The 23420-nt window shown below is 35.3% G+C and overlaps 1 protein-coding gene across 2 annotated transcripts in view; it reads left to right on the forward strand.

Annotated features, from left to right (window-relative positions):
- The window catches only part of LOC100438739 (putative C-mannosyltransferase DPY19L2P2), a 55602-nt gene that overhangs the window by 29595 nt on the left and 2587 nt on the right, over positions 1 to 23420 (forward strand). Inside the window, exons 3-8 of one of the 2 annotated variants that reach the window (XM_054546765.2) lie at positions 4320 to 4377; positions 6712 to 6803; positions 9522 to 9621; positions 12685 to 12780; positions 14042 to 14123; positions 15285 to 15358. In XM_054546765.2, coding sequence (XP_054402740.1) covers positions 4320 to 4377; positions 6712 to 6803; positions 9522 to 9621; positions 12685 to 12780; positions 14042 to 14123; positions 15285 to 15358 — 502 coding nt within the window. The remainder of the gene's footprint in view (positions 1 to 4319; positions 4378 to 6711; positions 6804 to 9521; positions 9622 to 12684; positions 12781 to 14041; positions 14124 to 15284; positions 15359 to 23420) is intronic. The other variant, XM_054546766.2, reaches the window with a different exon arrangement.

The following is a 23420-nucleotide window of genomic DNA, read 5'->3' on the forward strand; positions in this document are numbered from 1 at the left end:
ATAACAGTCCCCAGAGTGTAATGTTCCCCTTCCTGTGACCATGTGTTCTCATTGTTCAATTCCCACCTATGAGTGAGAATATGCGGTGTTTGGTTTTTTGTTCTTGCGATAGTTTACTGAGAATGATGATTTCCAGTTTCATCCATGTCCCTACAAAGGACATGAACTCATCATTTTTTATGGCTGCATAGTATTCCATGGTGTATATGTGCCGCATTTTCTTAATCCAGTCTATCATTGTTGGACATTTGGGTTGGTTCCAAGTCTTTGCTATTGTGAATAGTGCCGCAATAAACATACGTGTGCATGTGTCTTTATAGCAGCATGATTTATAATCCTTTGGGTATGTACCCAGTAATGAGATGGCTGGGTCAAATGGTATTTCTAGTTCTAGATCCCTGAGGAATCGCCACACTGCCTTCCACAAGGGTTGAACTAGTTTACAGTCCCACCAACAGTGTAAAAGTGTTCCTATTTCTCCACATCCTCTCTAGCACCTGTTGTTTCCTGACTTTTTAATGATCGCCATTCTAACTGGTGTGAGATGGCATCTCATTGTGGTTTTGATTTTCATTTCTGTGATGGCCAGTGATGATGAGCATTTTTTCATGTGTCTGTTGGCTGCATAAATGTCTTCTTTTGAGAAGTGTCTATTCATATCCTTCGCCCACTTTTTGATGGGGTTGTTTTTTTTTCTTGTAAATTTGTTTGAGTTCTTTGTAGATTCTGGATATTAGCCCTTTGTCAGATGAGTAGGTTGCGAAAATTTTTTCCCATTCTGTAAGTTGCCTGTTCACTCTGATGGTAGTTTCTTTTGCTGTGCAGAAGCTCTTTAGTTTATTTATATCCCATTTGTCAATTCTGGCTTTTGTTGCCATTGCTTTTGGTGTTTTAGACATGAAGTCCTTGCCCATGCCTATGTCCTGAATGGTATTGCCTAGGTTTTCTTCTAGGGTTTTTGTGGTTTTAGGTCTAACATTGAAGTCTTTAATCCATCTTGAATTAATTTTTGTATAAGGTGTAAGGAAGGGATCCAGTTTCAGCTTTCTACATATGGCTAGCCAGTTTTCCCAGCACCATTTATTAAATAGGGAATCCTTTCCCCATTTTTTGTTTTTGTCAGGTTTGTCAAAGATTAGATGGTTGTAGATGTGTGGCATTATTTCTGAGGGCTCTGTTCTGTTCCATCGGTCAAGTAGATTACATCGTATATCTAGAAAAATTTTTAAAGTTTATGGATACAGTATTTGCAAGACTAAGAAAATTTACAATGTTACTAGATGTAAACATTAATATTAAAATTCAAAATTATAAATTTTATACTTTAGCATCAAATAGAAAATGAAATTTTGAAAGGATGCTATTTAGAATAGCATTAAAAGCATGATGTTCCTCAGAATAAATCCAACAAAAGATATATATGACAGCTATGGGAAAATGATTAAAACATTCCTGAGATATGTCTAGGAAAATCTAAGTGGAGAGATATTCCACATTCATTGATTGAAGACTTGATATTAAAAAGGTTTATACATTCAATGCTCTACCAGTCAAAATTCCAACATATTTTTTTGTTGACTTTGATGAGCTGATTTAAAAGTTATTCAGAAATGCAAAGGGCCAAATACAGTCAAGGTATTCTTGAAAAAGGAGGATTGGCACTATCAACTGTTGCTATATTATAAAGCTAATGGAAAAAACACTATGATATTGGCACAGGAATAGACAAATAGATAACCGAAATAGAGTACAGCCCAGAAGCAGAAATGTACATTTAAAGGCATTTGATATATGGAAGACTGGGTATTGCAGATTGGTGGGTAAGGAGAGGCATTTTAATAAATAGTGCTGGAATAATTGGGAGATCATATGGAACATAGAGAAATTGGAACTATATAAATAACAAATCCAATCTGGATTAAGCACTCAAATATGAAAGACAAATTTATAAAGTGTTCAGCATATAATATAGAAAAAGTCACTTGGAATAAGAAATGATTTCTTAAACAAGATACAAAAATCCAGCCATGAAGAAAAACTGATAAATTTGATGAAAAGAACTTCAGTTCCTCAAAAGAACTGTAGGATAAAAAATAAACCTCAAAGGGAGTGAAAATATTTACAAAGTCTATACCCCACCTACTATCCAGAAATTCCATTCATTAATTTGATAAATATTTATTGAAAGACTGTTGTGACCAGGAGCACTGTTCTAGGTGCTTGAAATACACAACAGAAATCTCTGTCCTTGTGAAGTTTATATTAGAGTGGGAAGATAAAGAAGAAAGACAACCTGATAGAAAAATGGAGAAATTGTTTATGAACTGATATTTCCCAGAAGAACACCAAATGGTCAATAAACATATGTAAAGTTGACCACCATTATTAGTCATGAAGAAAATACAAATTCAAACTACAGTGAAATACTAACTCACATCTAATAGATTGATAAAGGAGATTTCATCCACCACAGGTGGACATATAAATTGGTGCAACTATTTTGGTAAACAGTGTACATTATCTGGTAAAGTTGAAGGTATAGATACCTTGTAACTCAGCAATTCTAATTTAAAGTATTTATTCCCAAAAAAGTATTGCACATGTGTACTAGGAAGTACATACAATGATATAGTAGCATTATTTGCAATAGCTTCAAACTGGAAACAACCCAAATATCCATTAACAGAGAAATGAATACATTTTGGTTTATTAACATGGTGGAACAGTATACAATAATGAGAATGAATGAACTATACAGCTACACACAACATGGTTGAATCTTACAAATATAATTTTGAATGAATGAATCCAGGTATAAAATTTTAAAAAATACTGCATTCTTCCATTTGTATGTTGTTTAAAAACAGATTAAAGTAAATCATAGTTTGATACATATTTAGAAAGAGTTATGTTGATAATCTCAAAAATCAGGTCAGTAGCTGATTCTTATCTTGGAGGCTGGCAAGTGGAGACTCAGTATAATCATTTCTCTATTTCAATTAATTATATGGTGACTACATGGACATTCCCTTTACAATAGTTCTATAAGCTAGAAATTTTATGCACTTTTCTATATGCCGTATAGAAAAATATAAGCTCATTAAAGTATTTTGAGGGAAAAGGATTGCTTTGAGATTGTTTGGGCAGGTTTAAAAATGTTCTTTTTTTAAAAAAAGTTCTGTTTTTGGGCCGGGCGCAGTGGCTCACGCCTGTAATCCCAGCACTTCGGGAGGCCAAGGCAGGCGGATCATGAGGTCAGGAAATCGAGACCATCCTGGCTAACATGGTGAAACCCTGTCTCTACTAAAAATATTTAAAAAATTAGCCAGGCATGGTGGCGGGCGCCTGTAATCCCAGCTACTCGGGAGACTGAGGCAGAAGAATCGGTTTGAACCGGGGAGGCGGAGGTTGCAGTGAGCCGAGATCGCGCCACTGCACTCCAGCCTGGGTGACAGAGCGAGACTCCGTCTCAAAGAAACAAACAAACAAACAAAAAACCAAAACAACAACACAAAAGAAATGGTTTTTATCTTTCATCTGATTTTTGTATTCTGCATTATTGCTTCTCTGGGACTCAAGTAAAGAATATTTGCAGTAGTTTAGACAGTTCTAAGTTAATGCTACATGAAACTGTTAGAATCTTGTCTTCATCTCTCAATCCCTTCAATCCAGTTTCAAAAGATAAACATTTGCCTTTATTCAGAGTATTCAAAGGATGTGATCTAGACTCTAAAGTGCTAGCCTGTTTCTTAAAAATCATTTTATATGGCCGGGCACAGTGGCTCACGCCTGTAATCCCAGCACTTTGGGAGGCCGAGGTGGGTGAATCACGAGGTCAGGAGTTTGAGACCAGCTTGGCCAACATAGTGAAACTCCATCTCTACTAAAAGTCAAAAAAAATTAGCCAGGCATGGTGGCATGCGCCTGTAATCCCAGCTACCTGGGAACCTGAGGCAGGAGAATCGTTGGAACCCAGGAGGCGGAGGTTGCAGTGAGCCGAGATTTCGCCACTGCACTCCAGCCTGGGCGACAGCGCAACACCCCGTCAAAAAAAAAAATTATGTTCACACCTTATGTATTTTATTTAGAAAGTACTTTAGCGATAATAAATTATAAAATTGAGATTAATTTATATGTACACTTTTTAGAGTTGTACATTCAGGATTTAAACATCAACCACATGGGTATGGTTTTGTACTATTATGTTTTAAATATGATTTAAACTATGGTTTTAAATTCTGAGGTAATTTTGTGAAAAACTCACTATATTTTACATGAATTTAGATTGTATACTCTGTTATTATTATTATTTTTTACAGTGGGACTCAACTAGGAGGTCTTATTACAGTACTGTGCTTCTTTTTCAACCATGGAGAGGTTTGTTTTCTAGGAAGCAATTTTTAAGAAATAGAAGGGGCTATAGAGGAACAAGGAAATATACTCATCAAAACAATATATAATTGTATACTACTTATGACTTCACAATATTTTAAAGACCCTTGCGTTATAAGTTGATATTTTAATCATGTTGATTGAAATGTTTAAATAGCTAGAATTTCAAACATGAAATCTCTTGCCTTATTTTTAGTAAATATATACATATATTCTGTAGAGCAAAGGAAATACTGTACTTGTTGAGTTGAATCATGTCATGCACATTATCTGATTTATTCCCACTAAACTTTTTTTGTGGATGGTGGTAGCCTCACCATACAAGTTATGAAATTTAAATTTTGAGAAAGTTAAGTTACTTATCCACATTCCACATTTACAAATGATGAAGCTGGATTTCCCATTCTATGTCTGTCTGCCTCTAAAACCTGACATGTATATATTAATTTATAGTTTATAAATTATGAAATTACAGTTATATTTTATAAAAACATCATGTATTATATATATAATATATATATATTCAGCTTTTTTACTGTGGTAAGAATAAGTAACATGGGATCTGCCCTCTTAACAGATTTTTAAGTGTACAATACAGTATTAACACAATGCTATGTAGCAGATCTCTAGAACTCATTCATCTTGCCTAACTGAAACTTTGTATACGTTGCACTCCCCTTAACAAGAATGAAAGAGGCCTCAGGGCTGACAGCAGGGACACGGTTAAGACACTGCCACCTGCTCCCTCACTTCTTTGTGTTACATCATGCTGTCTGTTCAGTAATGCAAACTGCTGAATTCGAAATAGACATTAACTTACTAATTCAGCCCAATGAAGCATAGTCCACCTAAAAAAGAGCTCATAGAAGCTTATTTCAAATACAGTGGATTCATTCAACAAAATATTGAGTACATACCATGTCCATGCTCTGTTAGATGCTGAGGACATGGCAATGAAAAAGAGAGAGATTCTGACTCCTAGCTCTTGGGAGCAAAATATTTAATATGTTATGACACAAGTTACGTAGGGTAGAAGTACTTTTTTTTTTTTTTTGAAGATGGAGTCTTGCTCTGTTGCCCAGGCTGGAGTGCAGTGGTGTGATCTCGGCTCACTGCAACCTCCGCCTCCCGGATTCAAGCAATTCTCCTGCCTCAGCCTCCTGAGTATCTGGGATTACAGGCATGTGCCACCACGCCCAGCTAAATTTTTGTATTTTTAGTAGAGATGGCGTTTCACCATGTTGGCCAGGCTGATCTCAAACTCCTGACCTCATGATCCACCTGCCTTGGCCTCCCAAAGTACTGGGGATTACAGGCGTGAGCCACCATGCCCGGCCAGGGTAGAAGTATTTTATCCATTGCTATTGGGTTAATTTTAAAAAATCAGTTAGATAAAGGAATCATAAAAATTATACATAAAAGCCTTATATATATTATTTTAAAGCAAACAAATGCATTGTCATTCAACAATGTGCTTTTTAAAAAGACAAAGCTTTTTCTTTGAGTGTGCCAGACAACTGTTGGTATAAGTTGACTTTCTTATATGTATCATAATTCCTCTTCCAACGTTTACAACTTTGGTATCTTGGAAGAGGAGCAATAACTTTTAAGACCCTTGCAAAGTAATAAGAGTTCACATTCTTTCTAGAATTTCAGAATTTTTGATGGAAAATTTTTCTAATACTCTGACCCATATATCTTAGAAGTAATTTTAAAGTTTGTATAAAAATTTAATACTTTTATTACATGCATCACATTTGTAGTTCCCAAATACTTCTAGTTGTTTTTAAAATATATACTTAACCTTTTTTAAGGTACATTTTACAAATTCTGAGGCAATCGTAGCTATTCAAAGTATGCATTTATATTCATTGATACTTGTTACGTAGAAACTCTCTTGGTGCTTGCGAATGACCTAGGTGACATGTGTTTAGGTGTTTGTCTCAGCATGCATATATCCCAAAGCCTGGGATGCCAGGATCATATGCCAGGATCATACTGCAGGGCTGGGCTGCGGATCTAGTTGGTCAGTCCCAGAATTCTCACAACTCTTATACGTACAATCTTGTTTGTCCCTTGGGTTTCCTTTTGCTCGGTCTGATATATCTGTTGCTGGTTTCTGGACATGGTAGTTAATTGCTCTCTACTTAATGGCCTCATGCGTTAAGAGAGCTTCAAAAACTGAGAAGCTATGCCAGACACTCAGAAATGGGATCTAGTGAGCCTAGTATTAAAATTACTAAAATAAACTCACCCCTGGTTTTTAAGTATGTTTGTTGTAGTAAATATGATGTAAAGTGGGCATTTTGTTGATTTCAGGCCACCCGTGTGATGTGGACACCACCTCTCCGTGAAAGTTTTTCCTGTCCTTTCCTTGTACTTCAGATGTATATTTTAACTTTGATTCTCAGGTAACTTCGATTTATAAAACAAAGTCAAATAAATTATAATTTAAGTTTCTTAAAATATACTTCAATTCAGCACTTTGGGAGGCCGAGGTGGGCGGATCACTTGAGGTCAGGAGTTCGAGACCAGCCTGGCCAACATGGTGAAGCCCCATCTCTACTAAAATACAAAAATTAGCCAGGTATGGTGGTGTGCATCTGTAATCCCAGCTACTTGGGAGGCTGAGGCAGGAGAATAGATTGAACCCGGGAGGCGGAGGTTGCAGTGAGCCAAGATTGTGCCACTACACTCCAGCCTGGGCAATAGAGCAAGACTCCCTCTAAAAAAAAAATGTAAATATATATATTATATATATACTTCAACCTATGAAGTTGTAATTACCAAATTTAGACCATTTTTTAGTAATTTTAAAAGTAAATTGAGTATGGAGTTAAGAAAATAATTCAAAATTGCTATGTAAAAATTGCTCTCCATTTAAGAGCGTAGGCTACAGGTTTTAGATAACTACATTATGTTTTAATAAACCAAAAGGTATGTGTTTGTATATAGTTTGCCAAGATTCAAAAGTTTTTGAGAAACAATTACATTTTCTCTTCAAAGTTTAGGTACACTGACATTGTTTTCTAACCTGTGGTTTTGATGGATGTGCCATGAAAAAAGTGTTCTGTGTGCAAATGAATTTGGGAAATGCGGAGTTAGATGGATAAGGAGTACACATATATTCACATATTTATGAAGCATTTCTGAACAACCAATGTTTCTAACAGGACAATCAGTTTCATTTCAAACTTTTTTTTTTTGGATACACTTTTTTTGTAGGGATTACATTTATAAGCATTTTAGATATTGAAGAGGTCTGAGAAATGAACCAAAAACCCCATAAGTCGTAGAATAGTATAAGTAGCCTTATCAGAGAAATAAGTTTGATGGAATACTAATGAGAACTCTCACTGAATGAAATAAGGATCACTATCTCCTCCAAACTCCCAGAGGACCCCATTCTTCACCTACTAGTCCCTGGCAGATTCTGCCTTATATAAAAATCATTTGTTTTTCTTCCTTGTTTTTTAAAACAGTATATTTATGAATCACCCACACATTTACAAATTTTTATTTATTTATTTATTTATTTATTTAGAGATGAAGTCTTGCTCTGTCACCCAGGCTGGAGTGCAGTGGCACGATCGGCTCACTGCAAACTCTGCTTCCCGGATTCAAGTGATTCTCCTGCCTCAGCCTCCCAAGTAGCTGGGATTATAGGTGCACGCCACCACCCCCAGCTAATTTTTGTATTTTTGGTAGAGGCAGGGTTTTGCCATGTTGGCCAGGCTGGTGTCAAACTCCTGACCTCAAGTAATCCGCCCACTTCGGCCTCCCAAGTGCTGGGATTACAGGGGTAAGCTACTGTGCCCGGCCAATTATATGTATTTAAAAGTACCACTGGAAACAGGGACCATGCCATATTTATCTCTTTAACCACAGAACACTGTACACATCCGTGCAAATATTTGTGGCACTCAGATAAAGCTAATTGAAGAGTGGTAAATAGTAGTGTACTGGGGTGGCACAAACCTTGAGAATGGAGCAGGCTAACTTCCGATTTCTTACCAACCTGACAAGTATATTCTGGGGTTGAATTTGGATTTAGGAACCTCCTCCTCATTCAGATTTCTATATCTTTGCTCTACACTTTGTCTTCTCTCAAAGATTAGGTGATGGAAGCTGCCCATTCTTCATCACCCCTTGCTATTCATTCCCAGTTTAATTCCTAGGAAGGTGGGTTATTTTTATTTTTTTGAAGTGATATCAGTCTGGTCAGTCAGGGGTTTCATGGAATAAAATGTCTTAATTAGAACATTTAGGGTTGTATCATTGAGGGCATGTGCTATACTCTGTATCTTAGTCAAAAGTAATTTTTGTTTGAAAAATATAAGATTACAAAGTACATAATGAATATTTTATGATAACATTAGTAAACAATATGAACATTTAGAATTTTGTTTTTGAAAATTTATATATGATTGTACAAAGATTCATCAGAATCCAATACAGCATTTAAAAAAGGAACAGTTACAGTTTTATTATTTAGGTAAAATGTTTGTGTTTCTTTTTTCATATCTAAAAGTTACTGTAATTCTCTGTGGTAAAAGGTGTTGGTTCCCAATACATCTCAGTAATGCAGAATGGACAATTTAAACTTCCACATGCTTCAGCTGAATTCTAGAACGATTTTTTAATTTTTTAAGGTTCTTTTTCCTTAAATTTTTTCCCATAGTTGTTAACTTATTACTTTGTCAGCACTTAATTTCTCTTCAATGTTTTTTGAAACAGAAAAGTGGTGTTATATAAAAGTTGTTGCTACACATACAGGAGAAGCATGTTGAGGTGTGCAGGGGCAGCGCCGTGTCCTATTTTCTGACCTCCTTGCTGGAGTATTAAATTTCTAATGTCATGCATATGTAGAGGAAAATGAGCTTTTGTATTTAAAATATTTAACGGTAAATTACAATGTTATTTTTAAAACTCTAATTTTGATTGCTTCATGCAAGGCAGGAAGTATTTCAATTTCTTTTTAGTATACTTTAAAAAGTTAACTGTATTTTGTTGTATTATAGTAAAGGTAATGGAATAATTTAGATTTTATCATTTTGCAATTAGTCTTTCTTTTCAATGACAGACTATTTTTAGGGTGAAACTTATTGGTATCAATTCTCTCTGTTAAGGACGTTGAGCAATGATAGAAGGCCCTTCGTTGCACTCTGTTTTTCCAATGTTGCTTTTATGCTTCCCTGGCAATTTGCTCAGTTTATTCTTTTTACACAGGTAAGATGATTTTTTAAATTAATTTTTATTTTAAGTTCTGGGGTACATGTGCAGGATGTACAGCTTTGTTACATAGGTAAATGTATGCCATGGTGGTTTTTGCACCAATCAACCTATCACCTAGGTATTAAGCCCAGCATGCATTAGCTATTTTTCCTAATGCTCTCCCCACCCCATCCCCCAACAGGCCCCAGTGTGTGTTGTTCCCCTCCCTGTGTCCATGTATTCTCATTGTTCAGCAACCACTTATAAGTGAGAACATGTGGTGTTTGGTTTTCTGTTCCTGTTGCTGAGGATAGTGGCCTCCAGCTCCATCCATGTCCCTGCAAAGGACCTGATCTCGTTCCTTTTTTATGGCTGTGTAGTATTCCATGGTGTATATGTACCACATTTTCTTTAGCCAGTCTGTCACTGATGGGCATTTGGGTTAATTCCATGTCTTTGCTATTGTGAATAGTGCTGCAGTGAACACATTGGTGCATGTGTCTTTGTAATAGAATGATTTATATTCCTTTGCATATATTAATTAAGTTGAATGCAAGATGTACTTGGTTGTTTCCACAGAAATTTTTAAATATGGTTACATTTATGCCTTAAAGATTTTCAAAATAGGGAATAAAGTTTACTTAAAGGTATGATTTTTATGAAATAATATAATTCCACATTCTTTTACTGTATTGATTAGTTTGACAGATTTTAAGGCTCAACGTGTGAAAGAGTTTTTCTATTATTTTTATTCACAAATGTTATTTTTGGTGTTTGAGATAATATCTGTATGTATCTACCTAGAGATTTTCCTTTTGTCCTGGGAATGATTCTGGGTGCCAAACTACACAGCATGCTAAGGGCCAATCCTACTCTTCACAGCAGGATGTTCTGTGTCTAATCCAGCTAAATGTTGGCTGTTTTATCTGTGGAGCAGAATTTTACCTGGCACCATTTCTGCGAGCTTTAATCATAAAGCTCATCATTGCTTAAGAGAGCTGAGCCCATATCCTGTTTCCAAAGCAACTACGTAACTAGTACCAAGAAACTGAATTGGGGAAGCAAAGAGTAAATGGAGAATTTTGATGAAATTTCATGATACTAAGATTTTCCATCAGAGTTCCTTCCTGCATAACAAATGCTGATGATAATAATAATATTCTATATTGGAAGTGAGAAATTCTGCCAAGAAGTCTCATGCTGCCAATAGCCTACAAAGAATGAAATTATAACCCCAGCTCAATTGGTGCTGCATGTTTAAAGTATTCCCTCTGTTTTATTTCATGATAGTTGGCCCCTTTCAGGTTATAACACAGACATTATTCTATGGTTTTCATTATTTGCACATGCCAACAGAGTAGAATAGATTTTTAATGAGCATCACTTCATTGCAAGCAAATTTATTAATCCAGTGGTACTGATGAAACTAAGAAGCTCTTTGGGGCCGGGCATGATGGCTCACGCCTGTAATTCTTGCACTTTGGGAGGCTGAGGCGGGTGGATCACGAAGTCAGGAGTTCAAGACCAGCCTGGCCAAGATGGTGAAACCCTGTCTCTACTAAAAATACAAAAAAATTAGCCGGGCATGGTGGTGGGCACCTGTAATTTCAGCTACTCGGGAGACTGAGGCAGAGAATTGCTTGAATCCGGGGGAAGGTGGAGGTTGCAGTGAACCGAGATTGCACCACTGCACTCCAGCCTGGGTGACAGAGTGAGACTCAGTTTCAAAAAAGAAGAAAAAGAAGGAGAAGGAGAAGGAGAAGAAGAAGAAGCTATTGAGTAAGTTTGATATTGCTGTAATGATTTTCTAGACATTCTCTGGATATATACTAGGCTTTTATTTTTCTTTACTATTGTATATAGTTTTGTTTGTATGTGTGCATTTCATGCTTACAGAGGGATAATTCAATGTTATTTGTTATTTTCTGGGAGTACATTAAGATTTATTCTTTATTGTGTTTTTCATAGATTAAGGTTAAAATTAGTTCATTGTGCCATCACACCTGGCTAATTTTTTAATTTTTTGTAGAGATGAGGTATCACCTCTTGCCCAGGCTGCTCTTGAACTCCTGGGTTCAAGCAGTCCTCCTATCTTGGCCTCCCAAAATGCTGGGATTATAGGTGTAAGCCACCATGCCTGGCCCAATTTTTTTTTTTTATGACTTCTGTGCTCTCCTGGAATTTTCAATCCTATCAGTTATTTCCTTGAGCATTTGAAGCAAAACTAAAGACATATCTGATTATGCCAGACAAGTGTTTGAGTGATCTCCAAGCTAAGAATAGTTTTTATATATTTAAAGGGTTATAGAACAAAAATAGAAAAAGAATATACAAGAGACTGTATGTGACCAACAAAGCCTAACATATTTATTATCTGGCCTTTTATATAACAAATGTGCTAATCCCTGATCTAAATCTTTTGTGGCTCTGTTTCTATTGTGTTAGTGATAGTGTCTTATCTCCATCTATGCTGGGTTATTTTTGATTTGGTGCTGGACATTACACATGAAAAATTGGAGAGGCAAGTAAAAAGCACTAATAAATCTTGAACCACCTTCATGCAATCAGATTGAGATGATCCATAGATGGGTTTCAGTCTTTCTCAGGGCTGCTTGATTTCTGGTTCACTATTATAGTATGGCCTTTTGAAGCTCCAAACTAAAGCACCCTTCTTGGTGCACTCTGACTGCTGAATCTGCTGAAATACCTGCTCAGCTTGTTGGTCTCCCAACTGCCTCTCAGCTGGCAGGCATCTGCCTCTGTTGAAATTGGCAGATACCTCTGGGAGAAAAGTGGCCCAAAATATCATGCTCATTGGTATAGATTGCCATCTATCTTTTTAATTCCTCATTTGCTTTGTTAATAATCTGTGGCTTTTGTGCATATTTTAAAAATATGTTTATTTATATATTTATATTTTTCCTAGCCATTCTAGTTCTTAGTGGGAAGGTTGGTTCAAATTCCTTTGCTTACCGTTATTAGAACTGTAGCCCTCCTCTTGTATTTACTTTGCCTGTGAATAATAAAGTGTTAGTTTTCTATACTTTTTTTCACTTTTGCTTTTTTATATTATTTCAGATAGCATCATTATTTCCCATGTATGTTGTGGGATACATTAAACGAAGCAAATTTCAGAAGATCATTTATATGAACATGGTAACATTTTTAATATATGTAAGTCAAATATTAAGATAGGTTCTCAGAGTTTATAAAATCGAAGTGATTCTGTTTTATAGAGTACCTCCTCTTTGGTAAGATTTAATACATATGGTATTGGTGATATCCAGAAGGAAAACTGGAAATGTGTATTATAGATGTCATGTTATAACACATTGTACTTTCAACTAGACTGTAGATGTGTTTAACTCTCTAAAACTTTTATTTGTATGTTTTATTTATTATTATTACTACTTTTAAAACTGCCTTTTCTTTCTCGGACATGAGATTTTTAGCATTTTGCCTGAATATGACACTCTAACTGAAATTTTATATTCTTGCAATTTTGTTTTTGGCTTAGATCCCAAACATAGCTTCCTTAAAAACATACTGGGTATATACCCAAAGGACTATAAATCATGCTGCTATAAACACACATGCACATGTATGTTTATTGTGGCATTATTCACAATAGCAAAGACTTGGAACCAACCCAAATGTCCAACAATGATAGACTGGATTAAGAAAATGTGGCACATATACACCATGGAATACTATGCAGCCATAAAAAATGATGAATTCATGTCCTTTGTAGGGACATGGATGAAATTGGAAATCATCATTCTCAGTAAACTATCGCAAGAACAAAAAACCAAACACCACCTGTTCTCACTCATAGGTGGGAACTGAACAATGAGAACACATGGACAAAGGAAGGGAAACATCACACTCTGGGGACTGTTGTGGGGTTGGGGGAGGGGGGAGGGATAGCATTAGGAGATATACCTAATGCTAAATGATGAGTTAATGGGTGCAGCACACCAGCATGGCACATGTATACATATATAACTAACCTGCACATTGTGCACATGTACCGTAAAACTTAAAGTATAATAATAATTAAAAAAAAGCTAGTAAAGCTTCATAAATAATAGAAGTCCTGAAGTCTAACAAAAATAAGATTAGTAAAACTGGTATTTATAACTAAGTCTTTCTTGTTATATTACTCCATTGATAAAACAATAGAAATCATAGACTTATTTTTCATTGTTCCAAGTAGCAGATGGAGAAAAAGTTAAATTCTGCCAGATAGAGTTTATAGTCTTGAATTTTAATACTTAGAATCTAGCAGTGACTTGAAATTCTATTATCATTTGGCCAAGAGTCATTCATCTTTATACAAATAAATTTGCATTAGAAATGGCTATATACCTACAAAGTATGCATTATGCCAATATGTGTAATAACCATTAATTGTATTTTTTTCACTTTTTTTCAGATTTCAGTTATCCTTAGTTTCATTTTGATGTTTGGAAATTTAATGTACTTCTTATTATTTTTTGTCATTGTTAATGACGTGGGTAAGTGTTTAGTTCATAAAGTTGGGTTTTTTTAACTTACCAAATGGCATGTTTTCCTGTCTAAAACAGGTATAAGAGAATAAATAGGCCCTTTCCTGATTATCATTCAACATGACACAGTTCTTCCCAAGGAAACCTTTTTATCTATCTTATCCTTGAAAAATATTACAGTATGAAGTGTTTCTTTTTAAGACAGTGCCCAGGTAAATATTTAAAAATTATCATAAAGTAATAAGACTTACTTTAAACATATCCCATTTTATGATAAAAATGACTTATTTTCTCCTAAGTCACTTAAGGAGGTTAAGTACTCATTGCAGTGACATTGCCATTGCCCAGAACATTTTTGGAACTCCTCAGAGTTTCCTTTGCAGATATGGCACATTCTTTAGAATGTCTTCACTGGTGGCAAATCTTTGCCTTTCAAGAATGGATTTGATTTTTGGAAATGACCAAAATTTTGTGAATATTTTGTGTGATTGCACTGGGTAATACAGATCTTGCTCAAATGATGGTGTGACAGTAAAGTCATAAGACCAATTATTTTGCACCTATAACTAAATTATTTCTGAAGGCAGTTTAGAAAGTGTAGTTCCAAACTACTTTGAGCAACAGCAAGATAATTAGAATAAGTGTGTAGTCTCCTCACAGGAACTACATGGAATGACACTCATTTGGTTATGTGTTTGGAAGGGTGGTTTAGTAAATCAGTTCTATTACATTGTTGTCATATTTCTGATATCTATAAGCCAGAACCTAGAATATTCTCCTCTACCTCCCTTCTCCACACTGATCAGAAATGATACCAACTACAGTAATGCCAAAATATGGCACTTTTCCATGTATGGTGCAGTGATTTAATCTTTCAGGATTGCCCTTTATGTTTTAACATTTTTGCTTTCCATATCCTTTTTCCCTCATAGTAATTAATCCCTCCTCTTTCTCTCCCCACAAAAATGCTCTTTCTTTCCAACATTTTGTCAAACTATTCCACTATTACAGAGTAGAGGACTCCTAATAGTGTGCTCATCTACCTCTTTTAATGAAAACATTTTTATATTGAAATATAGTACAGATAAAAACTGCATAAAGGAAATGTTTTGTGTGCTGACTTAGTGCTGGCTAATGCTGATAAGTACAGTCTCCCCTCTGTGTCTGCAGGGATTGATTCCAGGACACCCCCAACCCTTGTGGATACTAAAATCTGCAGATGTTCAAGTTTCTCATGTAAAATGGTATGTTATTTGCATATAATCTATGCACATATTCCTATATATTTTAAATCATCTCTAGGTTACTTGTAACGTCCAATGCAATATAAATACTATGCAAATAGTTATATACTATATTGTTTTTTATTTGTACTTTTTAAACGGTATTATTATTATTATTATTATTTCAAATATTTTCTATCTGCTGTTGGTTGAGTCTGCAGCAATTGGAACCCATGGATGTGGAGGGCTGACTGTGTTATGTATTATGTGGCAAACATTCTTAAACTACCATTATATCAAAATTATAACTTTCTAAATGAGTGTAGAAGCCTCCATGTGACCTGTCCCAAAGCACTCCCTTGTACTGCCCTAAAACGATAATGACTGTCTTGACTGCTATGATAGTAACTTTCCAGCATTCCTTTATAGTTTCATTACTTAAGTTTCTCTTTTTAGCTACAAGTTTCCTGCATATCTGCCTGGTTTTATCCTCATGAAATTTATTTGTTGAGGAACCGGAGTCATAGAACATGTGGAGGATTTCATGGTCCAGATTTTGCTTTTTGAGTTCTTGTGGTGTAGCTAAGCATGTTCCTTTGTCTCATGGTATAACTTAATATATTAGAAATTGGATCTGAAACTTGGATTGCTTCAGGCTTGATCACTTTGGCAAGTCTATAGTATTGTTCCTTCATTAAAAGGCACATAATGTCTCTCTTTATGGTACTAGCCATCAGTGCCTTATGATGGATCTGTTAATTCAATAGGGATTGCAAAGTGGTCACATTCTAATCCATCATCTAAAGTTCATTTAGGAAAAGTAAAGTAAGTGTTGATTTACCTCTTTATTTGCAAGTTTTAAAAATAATTGATTCCCTGTCATCTTCCAAATGTGGGCTCTTTGGGCTGTGTATGTATGTGTTTAGGTTTCATTAGGAACATAGAGATTTAAACATTTTTTATGTATTTCAAGTTAATTGAAATTAATATCTTTACTCATTCTCAGATTGTTTCTTTGTTGACCAGGGGAGCCTCTTTAGGTTTCTCCTAAGTTCTCTGACATGACACTCGTGGTCTGATAGCATACTTGTGTCATATATGACAAGTTTTTCCAGGTCTCTCTTGTGTACTCCTGCCCAAAACCTGGAGGAAGCCATTCCTGCAAGGCACCCTCCTTGCCTTTACTGGGGAAATGGTGTTTTAAGACCGCTGTCTGGGACCCAAGGATGCTCATTGCTACTGAGTAGGTCATTGTTTCTAGGCCTTATTAGTGGGCAGAGCTAGGAAATATTATAGGTTGCAGGCTCTCTCTCTTTCTTTAAAAATCTACCATGAAAATATGTGTGTGTGTGCATGCATTTATGCTAAACTAGCTCACAAGTTCTGATAGATATTTCCAAATCAAATTCAAGAATATAGAGTTTTTACTTAACTCTTTCTATCCTGTATTTGTTTTTTTGTTTCTCTTGAGTCTCAAGAAGCCAGGGGATGATAGAATATCATATTTCCATTTGCCTTGTCCCAAAGCGTGTGCATGAGAATTGCCATACTGCACCACGCACAAGATTATGAGAAATAATTTTTTGCATATCCTTCTTTCGTTCTCTTCACCCAATTTTTTTTTTTTTTTTTTTTTTTTGAGATGGAGTCTCGCTCTGTCACCCAGGCTGCAGTGCAGTGGCGCGAACTCGGCTCACTGTAAGCTCTGCCTCCAGGGTTCATGCCATTCTCCTGCCTCAGCCACCCGAGTAGCTGGGACCACAGGCACCCACCACCACGCCTGGCTAATTTTTGTATTTTTAGTAGAGACGGGGTTTCACCGTGTTAGCCAGGATGGTCTCTATCTCCTGACCTCGTGATTCACCTGCCTTGGCCTCCCAAAGTGCTGGGATTACAGGCGTGAGCCACCATGCCCGGCTCTCTTCGCCCATTTTTTTTTAAACTAATTCTGTATCTGTATTGCCAGAACATAGAGTATTGCATACTGTACTTTCTGCCTTATAAATCTTATTTCATGTTTTTATGTGAACAAATATACATTTATTTATCACCAGTCTTTATGTCGTTTCTCCTAGTTATCTTGGTTATTATAGTCTTGTTCTACAAGATAATTTCTTCAATTCTGATGTGTTTGTCACAGTTTGTTTTGTCGCCTTTTACTTGAAAGTGAAGTTGGCTCTATGTAAAATTCTTGTCTCTTTTATTTTTACTTTTTCTTTCTTTTCTTTTTTTCTTTTTCGTTTCTTTTTTTTTTTTTTTTTTTGAGATGGAGTTTTGCTCTTGTTGCCCAGGCTGGAGTGCAATGGTGCAATCTTGGCTCACTGCAACCTCCAACTCCTGGGTTCAAGTGATTCTTTTGCCTCAGCCTCCTGAGTAGCTGGGATTACAGGTGCCCGCCACCACGCCCAGCTAATTTTTGTATTTTTAGTAGAGATGAGGTTTCACCATGTTGGCCAGGCTGGTCTCGAACTCCTGACCTCAGATGATCCACCCTCCTCTGCCTCCCAAAGTGCTGGGATTACAGGTGTGAGCCACCACACCTGGCCATCTCTTTTATTTTTGGTGTTGAGTACTTGTTTTACTTCTGTCCAAAAGGGTTGCTGTTAAAAGTGTTATAAGTTTTGATATGTTATAAACATATCACTTTCTCTTGAATACTTTTATCTTTTTTTTTATTGCTAAAGGTTTCTTCTCTTCACCTTTTATAGCTCTTAAGGCATTATTATTATGTTCATTTCCTCGTATTCCTTCTACTTTAATTTTTGTGTCTGAAATTATTGTTTTATTTCAAATTCTTTGATTTCTGTCAGCTCATTTCTCAGTTTTTCTAATTTTGATTTCTGTCATTCTTTCACATATTTTAGTATTTTTAAATGTCTTATTTTAAATGGCTCATTTTGAAATATAAGTTTAGTTTAATTATTCAATCTTTCATCCTTAAGTAACAGTGTTAGCTATAGGATTTTTCAGAGAAGCCCTTTATCAGGTTGAAGAAGTTCCCTTCTGTTCAGTTTGCTGAGTTTTTTCAAAAATGAATTTTGAAGATGTGTTAGAATCATATAGTTTCTCTTTTCTGTTTTGTTAATGTGCTGCATTATATTGGTTGATTTTCAAATGTTATAGCATCTTTGCATTCCTTGAATAGACCTCATTTTGGTCATGCTGTATTATTATTTTTTGTTGGATACAGCTTTCTAAAATTGTGTTCATAATTTTTGCACCTAAGTTCATGACAATAATTGGTTTATAGTTTTCTTATGACATTTTTGTCTTTTTTTTGTTTCATGGCAATGCTGGTCTCATAAAATGAGTTGTGACGTGTTCTCTCATCTCCAGTTTTCTGAAGAATTTATGTAAAACCATTATTATTTCTTCCCTAAATATTTGGTATAATTTACCACTGAAACCATTTAGGACTTTCTTTGTAGGAATGTTTTTAACTACAAGTTCCATTTCATTAATAAGGTATAAGGCTATTCGTTTTATCCATTTCCTCTTGAGTGAACTTTGGTTGTATCTTTCAAGGAATTTTTACATTTTATTTATGATGTCAAATTTATTGACAAAGGCATAATATTTTCTTTCTTTTATGCATCTATAGTATCTGTAGTGATAGTTCTTCTTTCATTCCTGGTATTAGATGTTTGTGTTCTATTTTTTTTTTTTCTGATCAGTCTGGTTAGAGGTATATCAATTTTATTAATTTTCTCAAGGAATCAGCTTTTGGTTTCATTGATTTGCTGTACTGTTTTTGTTTTCTGTTTCATTGATTTCTACTCAATCTTTATTACCTCATTTCTTCTGCTTACTTTGGGTTTTGCTCTCCTTTTTTTCTAGGTTTTTTTTTTAAAGGTATAAAGCAAGGTCATTGACTTGAGACCTTTCTTGTTTTTTGTTTTTTTTTTTAAACACAGGTGTTTAGTGTTATAAACTTTTCTTAAAGCACTGCTTTATCAGCATCCCACATATTTTGATAAAGTGCATTTTTAAATTTATTTCATGTTATTATCATACATTTTACTTAAACATATGATATAGAAATCTCAATAAATTTTTGTTTTTATTTAAACAGTAAATTACCTTTTAAAAGTATTCAAAATTTTTAAAACGTTATATATTTATCCCGTAGTTACAATTTTCAGTGCCCTTTACTTGTGTACAGCCAGATTGACCTACTGTATTCCTGCTGTCTGAAAGACCTCCTTTAACATTTCTTTTAGTACAAATCACCTGGTCATGAAGTCTTTATTTTGCCTTCATTTTTGAAAGGTATGTTTCCTGGGTGTAGAATTGCAGGTTAACAGCAATTTTCTTTAAGAATTTAAAAGATGCTGCTTGATTTGTCTTGTTGTTTGCATTTTTTTCTTATGAAATCTGTTGACATCCCTAAGCTTTCGTCTGTAAATAATATGTTACTTCTCTAGCTGTTCCCAGCTAGAGATAAGATTTTCTTTTTACCACTGATTTTGAGCAGTTTGTTTATATAATGTGCCTTACTATAGCTTTCTTTATGTTTCTTGTATTTAGGATTCATTGAAATTCTTAGATCTTTAGGTTTACAATTTTTATCAAATTTGGAAAAATTTTGGCCAGTATTTCTTCAAATATTTTTCTGCCTCCCCACCTCACTTTCATTTAGGGACTCTCATTACATGCATATTGGGCTGCTTGAAATTGTTCAGTGGTTCATGGAGCCTATGTTTATTTTTGTTCTTTATTTAATTTTGGATAGTTACTATTGCTGTGTCTTCAAGAGTTCACTAGTTGTTTTTCTGCAGTATCTAACCTGTTGTTAATCACATCCAGTGTATTTCTCATTTAAGTCATTGTAGTTTTCATATCTAGAAGTTCATTTTGGATCTTTGAAGTATTTTTGTGTCTCTAGTTAACATGTTCTCTCTCTGTTACCACTTCTTCACCATGTGTAATACAGTTATAGTAACTGCCCCAGTGCCTCCACCTGCTAATTCTGTCATCTGTGTCAGTTTCAATTAATTGTTACTTCTCCTCATATCGTAGTTGTGTTTTCTTGAGTGTTTGCATGCTTGGAATGTTTACTTTGATGCCAGGCTTTGTGAATTTTACCTTCTTAGCTGCTGGATATTTTCTTATTCTGATAGCTATTCTTGAGCTTTTTTCTGTGATGCAGTTAAGTTACTTGAACATAGGCTGATCTTTTCGGGTCTTGCTTTTAAGATTTGTTAGCTGGAATTAAAGTAGTGGTTAGTTTATGGCTAATATTGCTGCACTCTGAAGCAAACTCTTCTCTGTAGACTACCTGATGTGCCCTTTGGCTGCACTATTTTATATTCCCACCAACAGTGCATAAGCATTCCAATTTTTCTACATTTTTGCCAAGACTTGTTACTTCTGGTTTAGTTTTTGTTTGTTTTGTTTTACAATGGCCATCCTAACATGTTTGAGGTACTATCTCATTGTGGTTTTGATTTACATTTCCCTGATGATAAGTGATGTTGAACATCATTTTAAATACCTGTTGGACATTTGTATTTATTCTTTTAGGAAATGTTTATTCAAGTCCTTTGCTCATTTTTAATAGAAATATTTGTGTGGTTTTTTTTTTTTTTTTTTTTGCTGTATTCATCAGAGATACTACTGGCCTGCAGTTTTCTTGTAGTATCTTTTTCTGGATTTGGTATCAGAGTAATGCTGGCTTCATAAAATGTGTATAGAAGTGTTCTCTTCAGTTTTTTGGAAGAGCTTGAGAAGGATTGGTGTGAATTCTTATTTAAATGTTTCATAGAATTCTCCAGTAAAGCCATCTGGTTTGAGGTTTTCCTTTGTTGAGAAAATTTTTATTACTGATTTAATATCCTTATTAGTTATAGGTCTGTTGAGTTTTTCGTGTTTTCATAATTTACTCTTCGTAGCTTGTATGTTTCTAGAAATTTATTTCTTATAAATTATCTAATTTGTTGGCATATAATTGTTCATAGTTGTCTCTATAATCTATTTTGCTTGGTATTTTAGTTTTTTAGGGTGAGAAAGTAAATGTGGTTCCTGTTATGCAAACTTCGACAGAAGCAGAAGTTTCATTCTGATTGATTTTAGTTACTTTGGGTGAAACATAACCATGTTTCAATGAGGAAGAAATATAATTATACTCAGAAAATATTCCCTACTAAAAAAAATACATATATATATATTTATTTATTTATTTATTTATTTATTTATTTAAGCCGGGCGCAGTGGCCCATGCCTATAATCCTAGCACTTTGGGAGGCCGAGGCGGGCGGATCACGAGGTCAGGAGATCGAGACCATCCTGGCTAACACGGTGAAACCCCGTCTCTACTAAAAATACAGAAAATTAGCCAGGCATGATGGCGGGCGCCTGTAGTCCCAGCTACTCGGGAGGCTGAGGCAGGAGAATGGCATGAACCCGGGAGGCGGAGCTTGCAGTGAGCCGAGATACGCCACTGCACTCCAGCCTGGGTGACAGAGTGAGACTCCGTCTCAAAAAAAAAAAAAAAAATAAATAAATAAATAAATAAAATAAAAATAAAAATAAAATTATACTCAGAAAATATTCCCCACTATTCCTTCCAGCCCATTCTCTCCACCTTTCTTTTCACTCTGTTACTGCCTATTCCTTGTAGATAAGAAATCTCATTAGTTTTCTGGTTGACCCATTTAGTTGGGCTTTTTTGAGTACTAATAACTGTTATATGTGTATTTTTTATATCTCCTCTTGTTATATTAAAGATAGACTTTTGCACATTTTTTTTTGCATTTAACAACATATCCTGGATGTCAGTTCATAGAGATTTTCCTCATTATTTCTGGTAGTTTCCTAGTGTTCTACTGTGGATTTACTGTAATTCAGTCACTCTCCTATGTCTGGGCATTTAGGTTGTTTCCTAAATTTTGCATTTACAAACAATGTTGCAATGAATAATCTGATACATTTATATTTTCCTATTGGAAGTTTAGTAATCCTGGCTCACTCTGGGAATTTCTACACCAACTAAATGATATTTTGAATCTAAATCTAAATAATATGCAAGTCCAAGAATTCAGCTTCTCATGAGAGCACTGTTTTCACCCCAAACTTGGGAATAAACAAATAACCTATCAACTTGTAGAGATGGTAGGTGAAGTATTCTTAGTCACTGTGTGTCTTAGTCAGTTTGGGCTGTTAACAACAAATTTATCACAGACAGGATGGCTTAAACAACAGGAATTTATTTCTCACAGTTCTGGAGGCTGAGCAGTTCAAAAATCAAGGTCCCAGCTGATTTGGTTCTTGGTGAAAGCCCTTTTTATGGTTTGCAGTCAGATGCCTTTTTCTGTGTCCTCACATGGTAGAGAGAGACATCAACTCTCTAGTCTCTTGTAATATGGGCACACTAATCCCATTCATGAGAGTTTCACCCTCATGACTCAATTACTTCCCAGAGGCCCACCCTCCAAACACCATAACACTGAGGATTAAAGATTCAGTCTATGAATTTGAGGTAGACACAAATACTCAGTCCATAGCACTGCAGGTATAGTTTTGAGGACCCTAGCTTTATGTATTAGTCTCAATTCCATCTTCTTACCTTGCATAGACCCAAGGCCTCTTCTGCCACCCTCCCTTTACAATACAAGCCTATAATTGTGACCTTATTCTGCAGGCCTTTATAAAGACTGCCAGGGGTGGTGGTTCTCTGCTAATTAATATTGTATTTTTAAAAATTCACCTTTTTTCTAGCATCAGAAGTTCCTTCTCTTTCACAAGAGTATACATTTTTAAAACATATTTAAATATTTTATTTGGCAGTTTGGAGAGGAAGGATTTTCATGTTAGTTTAGTTCACTAATGTTGCTGGATAACTCACATACAGACTTGCATGGATGCTGTCATTTGCTCACATACCATTTACCTTTGTAGAGGAATTATCCTGCAGAAAATGGCCAGGGTATCTAAGTGAGGAAATAACTTGATTCAAGAGGCAGCTTTTTGACACACAAATGATTTAACTCTCACCTCAAGGACTTGCTATATCCAAAATTTGAAAAATAAACAGTTAAGGAGGAAAATGGCTGGTGATAGGTGAGATGGAACAGGGTGGCTATGT

Source organism: Pongo abelii, chromosome 6 (assembly GCF_028885655.2).
Source record: "Pongo abelii isolate AG06213 chromosome 6, NHGRI_mPonAbe1-v2.0_pri, whole genome shotgun sequence".
NCBI classification, from domain to species: domain Eukaryota; kingdom Metazoa; phylum Chordata; class Mammalia; order Primates; family Hominidae; genus Pongo; species Pongo abelii.